Below are 16,421 nucleotides of genomic sequence, written 5' to 3'. Positions count from 1 at the left end.
ACCGTACAATTATAAACAATAAATTATAAAATCTCATATATAAATGCCATGAGTGATCAATATGATGTTAAGTCATGCAAAGTACCCGCATAGTGGACTCTAGGAGGAGGAACAAAGATCGGTGTATCAATTGGTTTTGGACCCTATAATTATAAACAAATAAAATTGTAAAATCTCTTACATAAATGCATCCCAACCCAAATGACATTAAGTTATACAAAGTACCTGCACATTATGGATGCTAGGAGTAGGAATAAAGACCAGTGCATCAAGAGGTGAGCCTGGTGGTGGCATCTCTTCAATTTGCAGGACTACAAATGTTGAATTGTCATTCTTGATGGGCATGTGCTCTTGGCTCTTGGGTTTCTTTCTTTGCTAGTTTGTCCCTGCATAACAAGGTATGGTTATAAGATTTACACATAACCCTGCAAATTCAACTATTTTCAGAAGTGTACCTTATCTTTTTTAGTAGTCCTGCCCTCTTTGCTTGTTTATCCTTCACTATTGTGCCCGTGCACCTCCTAACATTGTGTCCTTTTAATCTACACTTTCCACATGTGGTTTCTTTGTATTTCCTTTTTGCCTTGTAAGGATTTCGAGGCACATATTTCTTTTTGTCCCTCTTTTTCTTAGGTCTACCACCACCCTTATCATGAGTTGGGAGTAAGATAGCTTCCAGATCAGTTTTATTCCATAAATCTTGCCCTCTAACTGGTTGGATGAATGTCATAAAATTGGTGGATAAATTCACTCAAATCCACAACATGCTTCACATTGAAACTCAGAATATGCTGCATTTCGAACCTCATCAAATCTAGATCTCCTACCAAATTGGATGCATGGGTGGCTTGCCTTCTTGGCTATCTCTAGCCTAGTATGAGTAGCGGGAGTGATTGGACTCCTACACCTTTGTATCTCATTCCTAGTATGTTTTCTAGTAAATCAGTATGTCTTCTAACATTGTTATTATTGGCTTCCCTTGAAATTTGACAATTGCTGCATTAAATTGTTCACATATGTTGCTGAGGAGAGGTTCATTCTTGGAAGCATCACTTTGTCCAACTCTTGTCCAACTATGAAGAGGGAGATCCTTCAAATAAAGCCACAAGCATGATTAAATTGTTTTAGCTCCTCCAATTTCTTTGGAAACTCTAGCAATGTCCAACATTTAGCACACTTCCACAACAAGCTCCTCATCTCTGCATGCTTCCAATTACTCCAAACATTGACTTCCAAGTGTTTAACGCATAATCTGTGTAAGGTTCCTAGACATAACTCTGCAATTGCTGGTAGGAGACCTTGCAAACAATAAGAGATGATGACTAGACTGCATATAAGTTTAGAACTCTATAATCATAAATTACACAACACAATATGCTAATTACCTTCTGCACACCAGATATAAATTCTCATCCATGTTCCCTTGGATGTTCTATATATTCAAATAGTCTAGTTAGAAACCAGCTCCATGATTCCTTGGTCTCAATTTCCACGATGGCATATGCTATGACGTAAAATGCCTGATTTGCATCTTAGGTTACAACTGCCAGTAGAGTACCTCCATAATATTCCTCAAGGAAATATTCATCCAAACTAATGAGAGGTTTGCAACACCTTATAGCTCCTTTTCTGGTTGCATCAAAACAACATTACAACTTATCAAACCTGGGAAGCATAGACAGATTGGGTCTCTCAACTAGTACTCCAATTCTTGATCCAAAATTGCTTATGAGGATCTCCTGACAGTAATCCCTGAGCAGTGCATACTGCTCATTTTCAGACCCTTCAACTTTCTTTCTAGCAATGCGTATGACCCTATAAAACTTGCTTTTAAAACACTGAAGTTGGAAAGTATTGGCCATGTAAAGATGTGCATCAGCAACAGTCATATCAGGAGTCATTCTCATCCTATCCATGAGTTTGATTGCAATCCAATCAACATCAGCTTTATAGACTTTCAATTTCCTACTACATGCATGATTAGGATTAAAAGGTCTTTATCTGGTAACTCCCATATGCCTCTCCCAAGAACAAAATATTTCTCATTTACAACCTTCATGACAAATATATTTACATTTGACATTGTCACTTTTTACTAATCTTAGTGGCCTCCCAAGAGAAATGGTGTAGTCCTTTAATGCCTGCTTGAAGATGTTCAAATTTGGAAGAGCATATACAATTTCAAATGAACATGTCCATATGGTGAACCTTGCTTAAACTTTATGGGCTTCCTCTCTTCTTCCTTATCATCAGATCCCTTAATGTTGGACAGCTCCTCGGTATGGTATCCATCTTGATCTTCCGTAGAAGCAGCTCTCGTAGCATGGGAGGTATTAACTCTATCCTCATTCTCGTTTATGGGATATCTGTGATTGCCATATCAGGCCCTTCACTTTGGCTTTTTTTGTCTTTTTGGGCTTTGGGTTTGCCTTCATTGCCTTTTTAGCCTTTGGGTTTGGCCTAATAGAACAATCCGCATCATCACCATCAACATCCTTATTGTCTTCACTCTCTTCCTCTGGTTCTAGTTTATAAGCACTATCATCAGAGTCATTATTGCTGCTGCCATCATTGCCTTGGCTACTCATTTCATCTTCCTCATCCTCATCACTAATCAACTCCATATCATCATAAATCTTCAACACCATGTCTCTCCCATGGAGGATTATCCCCATCGTCTTCTACTACTTTTATCTCTTCCACTGTATTTGTCTCCCATGGAGGATTATCTTCATCATCATCTTCCAGTGCATCCTCTAAGTGTATATCATGCTTAAAATAAAAGTGAATCTCTCTGTTTTGAATATTTACTCCTTTAATAGTAGCATAAGCTCCTTAACATCTGAGTCATTAAGAAGAAATCTCAATCCATTCTTTACTTCAAAACTAGGAACTAGTTAAAAAACGTTCTTGTATTTCTCACCTTTCCCACAAATGTTTTTCAAATAACCAGTCAATATATAGAATTGAAACATTGTCAATATCCTCAAGATTTCATGCATCAATATGTCCATCATTGTAATACTTATCGGGTTCATATAGAAGCACACCCCCATCATGGAAAACCAAAGTATAAAAGTCATCTTCAGCCATTATCTGATAAAACAATTACGTAAATGAAAAAAATGAGATTTTATTTATTTATTAAGGAAGATGTGCACTTAAACAAAGGGCAACTAAAATCAGCTACTAGTCAAATTAGCGGGACAACCCAACAATACCTGATCATTGAAAGGAGAGAAATGGCACACATGGACAACAAACACAGTCCTTTAACAGGGGACCACAAGCACAAAAAAAGGAATAAAACACCAAATGCAACTACTCTTCAAGAATTTGGGGACCAAAAGCATGAAAACAAAACCTTTCTCACCTTGATTGCTCCACACTTGTGATGGACACCTCAAAGAATCTTCCAGTAGTTGTTCTTCCTCATAATCGATGATCCACTTGAACATCCGTCTATTCAGATTAAGGAATTTGGGCTTTTTCATTTTTGTGCCTACATGGCCCTCGTGGCTGAGTTACCAAACTATGTCATATGGTTGGCCCTCGTGTGTTTTGCCTTTAAAAAACTAATTATGTCGATGCCTTTTGTTCCATGTTGAATGCCATGTTGGATTTTCATCCAACCAGTTAACGATTGGACATATTTAATAGATGGAAGGCCAACGTTTAGGTATTTTTGTTGGCAAAAGTAATTCAAGAACACATCTGATGGCAAATTGAAAGTTCGAGGATGACAGTGAAAATAAACTCATTTTTTAACAATCCTTTTAATACTTTTGTAAGTCATGTGCCGAATAAGTGACTTTTACTTTTGTTCATCAAAAAGTATAATAATATGTGAGCAGATAGCTAATGCAATTTTATTAAAATCCCATTGTATTCCATAAGTAGCATCGGTCCTGATAAACCCCAATTTATTGCTTTTTCTCCACCATTAATGCCTAGTCGTGTGCATTTTTCCTTGGTCATAGTTTGAGTGGTAAATGTGACAAATCTAATTTAGGGGGTAATGGTTCCCCTATCTAATAGTTTAGGAGGCTATAACATATTTTCTCCAATTCTAATTCTAATAATATAATTTTAGGGCTCTTTCTCTTTCCTTCGTAATTCCCATCCCTAACTCCTCTGTCTTCTCTCCTTCTTCGTTGGTCCCTGCAAATTGGGAAACTGCAGAAGCTTCTGCTGCTACTACTGAAGGGCGATGCTATCCTCGTACTTTGCCCTTTTCCGAGCTCTTCACTCTATCCTCAATCCTCTGCTATCTTATCTGCTTTCCTGTTTCCCTGCGAATTGGGAGGAGCTCTGTAGCTCACTGCTCTTGTGGACATTTTGTATTATTGTCAAGGAATACAACCGTGGTTGTTATATATTGCAGAGCCCACTGAGTTGTCTCGGCATGTTGAAGCTTACATAGACACTTCTCGTTCTCCGGCTCTGCAGGTTTATCCTTCACTCTGCTTCTCACTTCTTTCGGGGCTTACAAGCTTCAGCACTTGGAAGCCATCGAGAAATTCATAACTTGCACATTGTTCGTAGAAAAGATAATACACGTTAATTTGCCAAAGTACAAAATAAATAGATCTTTCTCAAAATAACATGTAAACACAGTGACATGTACCGATACCCTAGATTGACCAAACCAAAATGTAACACAAAAACCATGGCATTCATCATAATATAACTAAATCAACTTCATTCCATTGATCATCTGCACAAATTGTAGCTAATCCTTGGAGTTCCATTGGATGGAAAAAAGATGTAAATCTTGCAGCAGTTTTAGAACCGGTAGTTTTCATGATCTCTGCTGCTATGAGAGTGTAAGTTGGGGGCTTGAATGGAGGAGGCCTGATTGGGGAAGGCCTCATTGCGGGGACTGAAAAAATGTTGTCATTGTTGAAAAAACAGATCCAGGACTGTTTTTGGAGCAAAGATTGAAAGGAAATCAATTATATTCAACACAACTCCTCTGTGACAAAAAATTAATTTAGGGGTAACAATTCCCTAGCTAATAGTTTAGCGGGCAATAACATATTTTCTCCAATTATAATAATTTTTAGGGCTCTTTCTCTTTCCTTTGTAGTTCCCTTCCCCAACTCCTTTGTCTTCTCTCCTTCGCTGGTCCCTGCGAACCGGGAAACTGCAGAAGCTTCTGCTGAAGGGGGACGCTATCCTCGTACTTTGCCCTTTTCCGAGCTCTTCACTGTGTCCTCAATCCTCTGCCGTCTTGTGCTTTCCTGTTCCCTGCGAACTGGGAGGAGCTCTGTAGCTCACTGCTCTTGTGGACATTTTGTGTTATTGTCGGGGAACACACAAATATTGTCGGGGAACACACTTGGGGTTGTTTTTCAATGGCAGAGCCCACTGAGTTGACTCGGCATGTTGAAGCTTACATAGACACTTCTCGTTCTCCGGCTCAGCAGGTTCATCCTTCACTCCCCTTCTCACTTCTTTCGGGCTTACGAGTTTCTTCTCTTGGTAGCCATCGAGAAATTCATAATTTGATCTTGTTGATAACCTGTATCTTGAATTCCAACATCCTGCAAGAACAAAGGGTGCTTAATCGAATGACACGAAAACTTCCTTTCCGAGCTAAATGTGCTCCATTTAGATGCATGTCGGAAGCAGGAATTCTGGCCATTGAGCAAACGTGGTATTTGTATGGGTTTGCCTTCAAATTTTGAATTGCTTAAAGCAATTTCTACATAATAGAGGATGCACCTGTCATTGATGGGTGGTGGGGGCATTCTGCATTTCGGGGAATTTCTGGGTTTTGTGGCCATTGGAGTATCCAACGTGGTTCTGGTGTGCCATTCCAGATTGTCCTGGGTTTAAAGATGGTTAGGTGGACTAGGTTCTGAGGTGATTTCGCCAGTCACTGGAGCATGAAATATCGTTATATTTACGGAGGTGCTTAGTGAACTCCAGTTATTCCAAGTGTCGTGGGAGTTTAGTGAATTCCTTGTAGTGTTTCATTAGGTCCTCTTCTCAAATAATAAGGTAGTGTCGATTTGTCATCTTATTGCTTGGTACTCTGTCTAATAGTTTCCAAGACATAGAGATCCCTGTAAATATTTTGGTTGATAGATGGTTTAAAACTTTTGGTTCTCGAACCGGTAGTTATTGGCATTGTTGATGCTATTGTACTTGCAGATATGTTTGGCTTTTCGTCATGGTAATAACATGTCTAGAAATCTTTTTGTCTTTTCCAGTTGGTGCTTCCATTCATAAAGTTAAATCCCTCTTGTGGAAAATGAGAAAGACTGTGCTCTGTGGTGTTTTTTCGTAAAAGATGGAATAGGAATTGCGTATGTTCTAAGCTTGCTTTCATGGGTTTGGATGTTTGTATTTTCCTTTTGCTCAAACTTTAGGTTTCATGTTCTCATTATTGGATACGCGTGAGTGTAGAATTTGTTTGAGAAACACTAATGTATCGCTGAATTGAATACCCCAGCAGATCTATTGTTTTGTCTAATCATGAACACCTTCAACACGAGAATGTTCTCAGTTTTAATTTATATAAACTAATTGTGTAATATACAGGCTGCCGCCTTGGAGGCGATTGCTTCTCTCCTGAAGAGTGGTCGCTTGACAATAGAAGCAATGGTACTCCCCACTTATGTCATTCTAAACTAGTAATTTTGACCATTTGTTTTTGGTTACACTTCCATACATTTTCTTCCTGTTGCTTACTTTACCTCCTCTTGCAATGACAGGTTAGAGAAATGGGGTTGTATTTGACCACTACAGATGCTATTATCCGTGCTAAAGGTACTATTTAGTGATTATAAGAGATGCTAAGTTATGCATGTTTATTTATTGAAACTTCTACCTGAATTTGCAAAATCAATACTGCCATAGCTTTCACCCACAGAAAAAGCATATTTCTTTGGATGATTGTGATTTCTTTCTATTGTCTTTCTTAAGCAACCCCTCTATGAGTCTACACTGTACAGTGTTTATGCAGTGCTAAATTGTTATTTCATTAATGTACTGTCTCATTTTATCTTCTATTTTCTGCTAGAGGAGAGGTCTCTGCCAGATTAAACTTTTGATTATGATAATCTTCAGGTATCCTTCTTTTGGCGGAAGTCCTTTCATGCCTATCATCAAATCCTTTGGACAAAATTACCATTCACAGCTTGATAACATTCTTCACTGAAAGACTGGTTAGTAGAGGACTTTATGCTTTCAGTTATTTCTACAGAGATATGGCAGTTACTTTATCCATTTGGCATTCTACTAAAAAATGTTACTTATCCCTTTGGCAATTTTTTTTTTGATGTTTCTTAATTGATTTTCTTTTATAGAAGCTCATTCTTTTCCATTTCCCTGCACCTAAGGGGTCATATTACCTAAGGGGTCATATTATGTGCCATAGAATGCTGGGGGCATAGGTCAATGAGTATTTTAATATCTTAGAGAGCAAGATTCTCATGTTTTCTTGAAATCTTTGTAATATAAGGAGTTAGTTTTTCCTTATTAGAAGCTGAAGCAATGTGAGTTTGAGTTTCTTTATACAGTTAGGTTCTGTTTACAAGATGAGGTATATCATATGTTCTTGTATCAGGCAGACTGGAAAGCCCTACGAGGTGCCCTTGTTGGTTGCTTGGCTCTGATGAGGAGGAATGATCAAGTTGGTAGGGTAACACTTGACGATGCAAAGGCAGTTTTGGAGTCCTTTTTAGAGTCTCTACATGTTCAGTCCTTAGGACAACACGACAGAAAGGTTGGTGCTGCTTATTGATTTATGACACGATTACTGGAATTTACAAATTATATGCAAATTTCTCTAATTTCTCTGGATCATTTTACTCTTAGAGGCATCCACTGTTGACTTTGAAATTTGAATTCCAAAACTTTCTTGCAGCTTTGTTTCGAACTTCTGGAATGCCTTCTAGAAAATTATTCTGATGCAGTTATTCCACTGGTAAGATTCTCAATCTTTTCTGCTCCCCAAACCTTACTACACTATAGAAATATGAGCTGTATGCCTGATTTTAGGAAAATCCTGTGGTATCAACCATTTATTGGTCTCAATTCAGAAAATCAGGAGCCATCAGAGAAAAGGAACCTGCATTAAGTTATGAACGAGCATAAGCTATTTTTTGTACATCAAGTAAATGCTGGAAAATATGATCAGAAGCCAGAAGAGATTGAAAATCAGTTATAAAATGGTGCAGTTTGATTTGTGGGGAACTTGCAACTGATGGTTATTTCAGGTTTGACCTGGCAATTGGATTCCAGATATTCTGGTTCAGTTGCCCATCTTAGAAAAGTCATTCTCTTGTTGGCATTCAAGGACCTAATGGTGAAATTGTTCAAGGCTTCACTAGATTGTTTGCAATTTACTGATAATGCTTGACAGGGCATGGAAAAATTGAGGGTTATCTCAACTGCTCAGGAAGATCTCTGACTGTTCAGAAGGAAATAGTAATGTATATACATGTGTGTGTGTGTCTCTAATTGAAGTTCCTTCTTTTGCAGAAAAAAATATTTTATTCATCTATAATGACTATTTTGACCCAAAAAAAAATGTAGTGATTATTGGCAGGGCAACAGATTTATCTTTTCACTCATGTTAAGCTTTAGTTTTTGGTGATTAGGTTATTTTGTTATTGATGGTTTGTGATATGTGACTGATGTATGCCTTCATGCAGGAAGTGCTATTGCTTTGATAAACTAGTAATCTGTCTAAATGCTTTGGGTAACTTTTTTTAATTGAACATGCATGCATATCTAGATATCCTACTTTTCTATTAAAGTTAGACGCATTTTTTCCCATACTTCAGGGCAATCAAGTTATTGACGGACTCTGTGAATCCATCGACATGGAAAAGGACCCTGAGTGCTTAATGCTTGCATTTCATATTGTAAAGCTTGCTGCCCAACTCTTCCCAGATCCAGATGGTCCTCTTGCTTGTGTTGCCGAGGAACTATTTGAGATTTTGGGTCATTATTTTCCCATCCATTTTACTCATGTAAGTAATTTCTTTTTGTCCTCTTGTATTATATGTTTTCTGTCTGTGAATCTTTTCCAGCTTTTAGTTTCCATGAACTTTGGACAAGAACAATAGATAGACAAATGGTGGGACATGTTTCCATGTGTACTTTCCTAGAAGCTCTACTCACTGATTGGAGCCTATATTGTTTCAGTTTGGATCAATTTCTTTATTAATAGATATTCAGTACTATGCTCTGCCTTTATATGGCTGCTGCCGACCACTTTTTCTTTGCATGTGCATGAGTTCTTTCTGTATCTTTGCTGATGAAAAAAATGGTCCTGTTTTATATATTGGCATCTATACAATATTGATTCGAATATTTTGTTGGAGGGATTTCCATTCTCTGAGTGGGTAATATTATCTGCTCTTTTGAAAAGCCGTCTTTCCATCTGTTGTCGTATGCAAATTTGGATTTCTTTACTTGTCATTGTGAAAAACCATCTTTTCATCTGTTGTGTTATGTGATTATCTATTTCTTTACTTGTCACTAAAGTTTTTTAATTCGCTTTGCACATATGTCCAGCAAAAAGCTGAGGATCTCAATATAACAAGGGATAACCTCTCTTCGTCATTAATGGTAAATCCTGGCCTTCTTTCAAAAGTTATTTATCTAATATCCACGAAGTATATCTTTGCTGTAGAACTTGGTGTCCCTCCCGTCTGTGTGGAGGTTTCTTGACTTTAGATATGGGCTTCTTAGCATTAATATGGTTTGTCCTGCATTATCAGAGGAATGCCACATGCAGTGGGGTTTATTATATTGCATTTGCTTTAATATTATGAAGTGAGTAGAAACTTGTACGGTTTTCCCCGCACCTATCTGCATTGTTGATATTATGGGTTTCTGTCTGTTTGCAAGTCATTTGTTGAAGTTTGCCATTGAATCCATCAATTTTCTGGAATTCCTCACCCTTTTTCCATTTTTGAATATGTTTTTTTTTTCTTTCTTGGTTTCATCTTTTCAATTTACTATTTTGGCTCCACAGCTAGCATTTTCGTCAACGCCTTTGTTCGAGCCATTTGCAGTTCCGCTACTTCTTGAAAAACTCTCTTCTGATCTTCCATCAGCGAAGGTAGGTTATTGCAAACACTGGTCTCTATTTTATTTTTCTCTGTGATTTGTATAATTTCCTAGTTTCGCATTTTGTAGTATCATTCCCCAACCAGAGGTATAAGTAATGAGGTGAATCACTTGGTGGAGCTTACCCTTATAAGTCAAAATATTCATACTAGACAATTTCCATCTTATACTATATAATTCCATCCTATGTGCATAATGAATGCATCAGTAGAGCAATAGAATACTATGCTACTGTTGAGATCTTTGTAAAGGAAAGAGATTATAAGCTTAACGTTAATTTCTTAGCAATATATATATGTGTGTGTGTGTGTGTGTGTGTTTATATATGCACACACTTGACTATCTGGAATGGTTTCTTAGAAGTCTTCTTCATCTCTATCCTTTAGCAACTATGTCTGCCTTTAATCAATTGGATTCTCTAATACTGTCCATTTTGACTTTAACTGCTTGCAGGTAGATGCCCTGAAGTATCTCAACCATTGCAGTTTAAAGTATGGGCCTGAGAGAATGGCTAAACATGCTGAAGCCATTTGGCGATTACTTAAAGATACAATTCTGTTGTCCCTTCGAGAATTGATTTTATCCTTTTCTCCAGAATCTCTGGATACCTTAGAAACTCCCCGGAATGAAATTGCAGATGGAGCATTAACCTTTCTAGAGACAGCTGTAGCACAAAATAATGACTTATTTTTAAATCTGATCCTTGGTGATGCTGATGTGAATCTGATCATTCAAAGCATCAGCAGCTATAAGAGTTACACTGAAATTTCATCAGAAATGAAAGAGAGAGTGCATGCTGTCGGTCGTATCCTCGCGGTTTCTGCTAAAACTTCCATTGCCTCCTGCAATCGAGTTTTCGGGAGTATCCGTCCTTGTTTGCTGGAAGCTCTGGGAATTTCTGTTAGAGATCTTTATGGGAATCATCCGCACGGTCATGAGCATGTAGATTCTGAAGAGATTAGTTTTGGTGCTCTCTTCCTTAGTGTTCTTCTTCTTGAGGCATCTAGGGATTTGATAGTGGGCTCTGAGAAAGCTACTTTTCTACCTAACTCTGGACCTGAGGCTTCTCATAGCATTTTTCAGGGCTTTGCTACAGGATTTGAAAGAGCTTTTATTTCTACAATGTCAAGAAATAATTACACAGAAGTCTCCAACCCACATGTATTTCTCGGAGGTAAATTTGTTTCTCTTCATTGCATTTTTAAATTAATTATTTTCTCTTAAATGTGGACAAATACCATGGGAGCTCTTTCCATCCTTGATGTATAATTAGGACATATGTTTTCATACTTCCCATTCACTTGCTCTCTTATATGCATGCAGTGAAAGGTTTGCAAATTTTTGCTACATTTCCTGGAGGTCTATTACCAATTCAGGGCAGCCTATTTGAGGATATTTTGACCATGCTTGTATCAGTCGTCACTCAAAATTGCAAGAACGAGTGGTTGTGGACCTTGGCAATGAAGGCACTTGTCAATATTGGCTCCTATATTTTTAAATATCATCAGCCAGAGAAAGGCCCTAGTTTCATGGCTATTGTGGTTGAGAAGATTAGTTCACTGTTGACTTCAACTGAACTTGGGATGCCTTATCCGCTCAAACTGGAAGCAGCCTCAAATGTTGGAATGATCGAGATGAATTATATGCTGAGAATTGTTCGAGGAGTAGAAGAAGCTTTGTTCACTAATTTATCAGAGATTTATGTAAGTGGAAATTAGTTTCATATCTTTCATTTGGCAAGATTGGAATTCTTTTCTAATCTGCATAATTCCATCTTATTTGTTTGTGTTTCTCTGAATTGGTTTTATAGACCCAGGTAAATATTAAATCAGCTGAAGAGACTGTGCAACTTCTGCATTGCTACTCTACGAAGATTCTTCCATGGTACATAACTCGCCTTTCATGTATTATCTTCATGCCTTGACACCCCATGATAAATCGAAAGATCAGAAAAGTGACTTTTTATTTTTTGGGATAAAAATATAACAGCGGTTCACAGTTCCTAAGTGAATATAATATATTGCAGAAAGTTAAACATTCGGTATCCACTAAAATCAACTTCTGATTTTACTTTTAGGTGGCATCTTTTTAATGATCTCCGGAGAAACCTGAGGGATGGATTCCATAGTTCAGATAGTACTGCATTTGGTTATTAAAATTATCTCGAATTGGCAATATTCTCATTTTACTGGGACTAAAAAAATCCTCATAAGTGGGTTTTAATTTGCGAATTCCAATGCGTATATTCACTAATGTTTTCATTTTGACTAGTTTATCCTTATTGGAACAACTAATGCTATTATGCTGGTACATGTAATTAAAAAGTAATTAAATTGTTGACTACATGCTTACTTTGTCTTCTCTTTGGATATTGCTTAGTTGAACCATATTGCTACACAAGAGTGAGACTCGTGCTACGCACGAATTAAACATAATTTAAATTTGAAAGTTTATATGCCCGTGCTAAGTGCATTGCATTACAAATTATTTTTTGTTTATGAATTATATTTTTAAAAGATAAATTAGTTTTTTTGTATTGGACTATATATGATGAAATATATAATTTAATAAAATAAAAAAGAATGGTGTATCATATTCGCGAGGAGAGAGAAGAAAGGGTGAGAAAGAGAGTTCATACGGTGATGGTCATGAGTAAGAGAGAGAGTGGGGAGAGGGAGAGAGTTGTGGGAGGAAGAGAGTAGTGGTGGGTAGTTATAAAATATGGATTTACAATATTGCCCATAGATTAATGGCTCTTATTTTATTTTATTTTATTTTGGAAGGGCATTTTTGGGAAGTGAATGTTACACCAGAGGAGCCTTTTCCCTTTATATTAGTATAGATATATTATAATTGACTTTCTAGTATTTCATGTCAGACTCATTTCATATGTATATTCTAAACTGTAAGTATTTATTTAATTTAAATAAAATAGTTATACTAAGTTAGGGGTTCATGATAATGTTAAGTACCAGAATACCTGTGAAATTTCAAAATAGTAAGGAGGGATTTTGCCGACCTGATTTTCACTTTACAAGGGTATCAAAAACCAAACCAGAGGAGCTCACCTGAAAAGATAGGAATACCCAGTTTGATTTCAGTAATTTGTGATCACTTTTGTGCTGTCTAGTTCCCTGTCTAATGGGAAACTTCTCTTCAAATTGACACAGGATGCAGGAATCTGGAGGAACTGAGCAGGTTCCCATGCAGTTTGTGGCTGCTTTATTAAGTCAAATCGAAGGCTGCAATGATTTGAGTTCTGTAGCAGAGGAAAAGGTATATGGCGAAAATTAACTTGTCATTTGGTCCAATGGGTTGCATTTTATCTCCTCTATGCTGTAATCATGCAACATCTGATTATTTTTCATAATTATCTGTCACTCTTCTCTGAATAATGAGATTAATACATGAGTTTCTTTAGGGAATTATGGATGCAACTATGGAAGCGGTGAAGTTTGCTGTGGGAAGCTGTTCAGAGGCAAGTCAGAATATAATAGTTGAGAAGACTTGCAGCATTCTTTCCTCAAGCTCGTATTTTTCAGTAGATGAGTACTCATTTCCTACTCTTCCGATTGAGATGGAGGGTTTGCTATCGACTAATGAGCTGGAAAGCATGCCTGCTAAAGAAAAATGGGTGCTTTCGTTGTTTGCTTCTGTAATTATAGCATTACATCCAACTACTCACATTTCAAATGTTAGAGCAGCTATACATCTTTTTATGAGAACATTCCTTAAGGGCCACATTCCGTCAGCGCAAGCATTGGGCTCAATTGTAAATAAATTATGTCCCAGGCAAAATGGAGAGAGGGTTCCAAGTGATTGTTCATTGGAAGAAGCAATCGATCTAATTTTCAACCTTTCCATGAGATATCCGGGGAAAAGCAAGATCACTCTCTCTGATATATGTCATGCTGCTTCAACCAATAAATCACTTCAGATCAGTGCCCTTGTTGGTCTTGCATGGATAGGGAAAGGATTGCTGATGCGAGGTCATGATAAGGTTAAGGATATAACTATGATTTTCCTCGAGTGCTTTTTGCCTACCGATGGAATGTCCTCAAAGCAAGCTTCACCAGAAGAAGAACAAGATCAGAATTTGCATTCATCTGTGATGAAATATGCTGCTGATTCCTTTCGTATACTCATGAGTGACTCAGAAGATTGTTTGAATAGAAGATTCCATCCAATTATACGGCCCCTATACAAGCAACGATTTTTCTCGATCATGTTACCCATTTTTCAATCTTTATTTGTGAAATGTGATTCATCACTTACAAGGTAAGCACCTATTTCATTGCTGCTCTGAATTGATAGCACTCACCTGTCGATTGGTAGTCTTTAAGGATATGGTTATATACCTTCTAAATTGCTATATATTTACAGATCACTCCTTTATCGGGCATTTGCTCATGTTGTGTGTGAAGCACCTCTAATTGCTGTCTTGGGTGAAGCTAAGAAGGTGAGAGTCGAGCAACTTTGAGATTCCTAGTGACCACTTTTTGGAAAGGCTTTTTCCTTGCATTGAGCAGATATTAGTTTCACAATTGCGAGAGCCCATAGTGAGTAATTTCTTGTATTTCCTGTCTCTCCTCTTCAGCTCATTCCATTGCTGGTGGATGCTATATTGATATTTAGCAAGGATGATGCTGGAAAGGATCTGATGTACAGTCTCTTGCTGGTGTTGTCTGGGATTTTGATGGATAAAAATGGTAAGTGCAATTGGAATTTCTGTTTGTTTCCTTTTGTTTTCTGGCTATTCTCTCGTTCCTCCAAAATTATTCTTGGAAACCATTGGGTTCTACCGAGTCTGGCAGATGAAATGTTATCTCATGAAATTCTTTTAAAAGCAAAGCACTCATGTCCTTTTGTGTTGTAACATTATCGTGGCATTTTACCACTAAGAGGTTCAAAAATTAGTTTTGGGCTGAAGTTTGGATATATCTACCATTGTTGATTCGAATCCGACTTGAATATGGGAATACTTTGTTTACACATTTGCCTTTTGGTGAGGCAAATATTTCCCAGGGTACTCTAATCAAGAGTCATGTAATTAATTTCAAGTTTTTGTTCTCAAGGCATTTCAGATCTCAAGGGTTTGACTATTTCTTACATTTCAACTTGTACAGGGCAGGACGCTGTTATTGACAATGCATCAATGATCATTAATTGTCTCATTAGTAGCATTACTTATCCTCATATGATGGTACCAGATCTTTTCCCTGTTCTCAATCTTTGTATTATAATTTTACTATTCGAAATGTCTCCGTAAGTTAGCTTAAGAAGGTACAATAGCATTCTCATTATTACATCTCTGAACTGAATGATTTTGTATATTCTTTTCCTATGAACAGCCTGTTCGAGAGACAGGACTCCAATGTCTCTTTGCTATGTCCACGCTGCCCCACACTAGGGTCTATCCCTTGAGAACGCAGGTGGCTTTTACTGTTATAGATGAAATCGCCACCCTGTAGTCTCTTCCTTATTTTCCTGTTTTTGCTTTGTGGCCAATCTCATTGTCGGTATTTGATAAATATATGCTTTTCAGGTATTGCAAGCTATTGCAAGGGTTTTAGATGATCCAAAGAGGGTTGTTCGTTTAGAAGCTGTAAGATGCCGGCAAGCGTGGTCTTTCCTCTGCTGAGAAAGGTGGCCTCGAATAACATTCTTCCAGTCCCAGAAATCACGTGACAATGTAAATATATCTGGTAAAGCATTCGGCTAAGTTACTATTTGTAGATATTTGAGTGCATAGAGGTCCTGAAATGTAATTCAATTACTTGTTTTGAGATATTGTTGGAAAAGTTGGTTCACGGCATTCGACTGCAGAAGGACCCTTCTCTTGTTGGTAAGAAAAAGCCCTGGCCAGATAGTATATACGTCAAGAACAACGCCGTAGTCCATAAAAATTATGAGTAGTAGGTGTTGTGTCTCTGTGGTGAGACTCCAGTAGCCAAAAACATCACTAGCTTACATTATACCAGGTAGCATGGGTACGTGGAATCCCGCATGATTCAGAGTAAAGGCCAAATTCTCCTGGGTAACTGATGGCAAAGTAGGATTGTGATGGAAGGGTGTTTCCTCCTCTGATGTATAGGTGGAAAGAGGTCCAGGTTCGGTGTGCTTTGTCCTGTCCCAAGTCAAAAGTGCCTATGGCTCGAATGGATCACTCGATCGATCAGCCTAAGCCTTACACCAGGTTTTTAAAATTTCTCCAACTTACCAATCCATGTGGTACTCTATTATCGTCTAACCTCATAGCTTAGTACGATTTCTACTCCGAAAAGATCATTTTTCTTTATGTTTTCCATTTTTTCTTCCCATACCCTTCA

The 16,421-nt window shown here is 37.6% G+C and overlaps 1 protein-coding gene across 2 annotated transcripts; it reads left to right on the top strand.

Annotated features, from left to right (window-relative positions):
* Positions 1-5,089: 5,089 nt before the first annotated feature.
* LOC116200663 (MMS19 nucleotide excision repair protein homolog) lies at positions 5,090-15,920 on the top strand. 2 transcript variants are annotated; one of them, XM_031531499.1, is made up of 19 exons: positions 5,090-5,429; positions 6,550-6,612; positions 6,723-6,777; positions 7,078-7,175; positions 7,577-7,735; positions 7,877-7,936; positions 8,799-8,987; positions 9,535-9,588; positions 9,998-10,084; positions 10,546-11,266; positions 11,416-11,795; positions 11,903-11,976; positions 13,263-13,368; positions 13,514-14,370; positions 14,476-14,551; positions 14,690-14,801; positions 15,219-15,295; positions 15,444-15,524; positions 15,638-15,920. In XM_031531499.1, exons 1-19 carry the CDS (start codon positions 5,358-5,360, stop codon positions 15,731-15,733), a joined length of 3,417 nt encoding a protein of 1,138 aa, XP_031387359.1. In that variant the 5' UTR covers positions 5,090-5,357; the 3' UTR covers positions 15,734-15,920. The 2 variants fall into 2 exon arrangements, with proteins under 2 accessions (XP_031387359.1, XP_031387360.1); XM_031531500.1 differs by lacking the exons at positions 5,090-5,429; positions 6,550-6,612; positions 6,723-6,777 and having other exon boundaries at positions 7,581-7,735.
* The last annotated feature ends 501 nt before the right edge of the window (positions 15,921-16,421 follow it).

This window comes from Punica granatum, chromosome 3 (assembly GCF_007655135.1).
Source record: "Punica granatum isolate Tunisia-2019 chromosome 3, ASM765513v2, whole genome shotgun sequence".
Lineage (NCBI taxonomy): Eukaryota > Viridiplantae > Streptophyta > Magnoliopsida > Myrtales > Lythraceae > Punica > Punica granatum.
The sequence above is the reverse complement of the archived record's forward strand: the minus strand, read 5'-3'. Positions and strand labels throughout refer to the sequence as shown.

Coding starts and splice junctions, on each gene's coding strand:
- LOC116200663 (XM_031531499.1), top strand. CDS start 5,358: ATGGCAGAGCCCACTGAGTTGACTCGGCATGTTGAAGCTTACATAGAC. Junction 11,796..11,902: donor CTAATTTATCAGAGATTTAT/GTAAGTGGAAAT, acceptor TTGGTTTTATAG/ACCCAGGTAAATATTAAATC. Junction 14,371..14,475: donor TGTGATTCATCACTTACAAG/GTAAGCACCTAT, acceptor ATATATTTACAG/ATCACTCCTTTATCGGGCAT.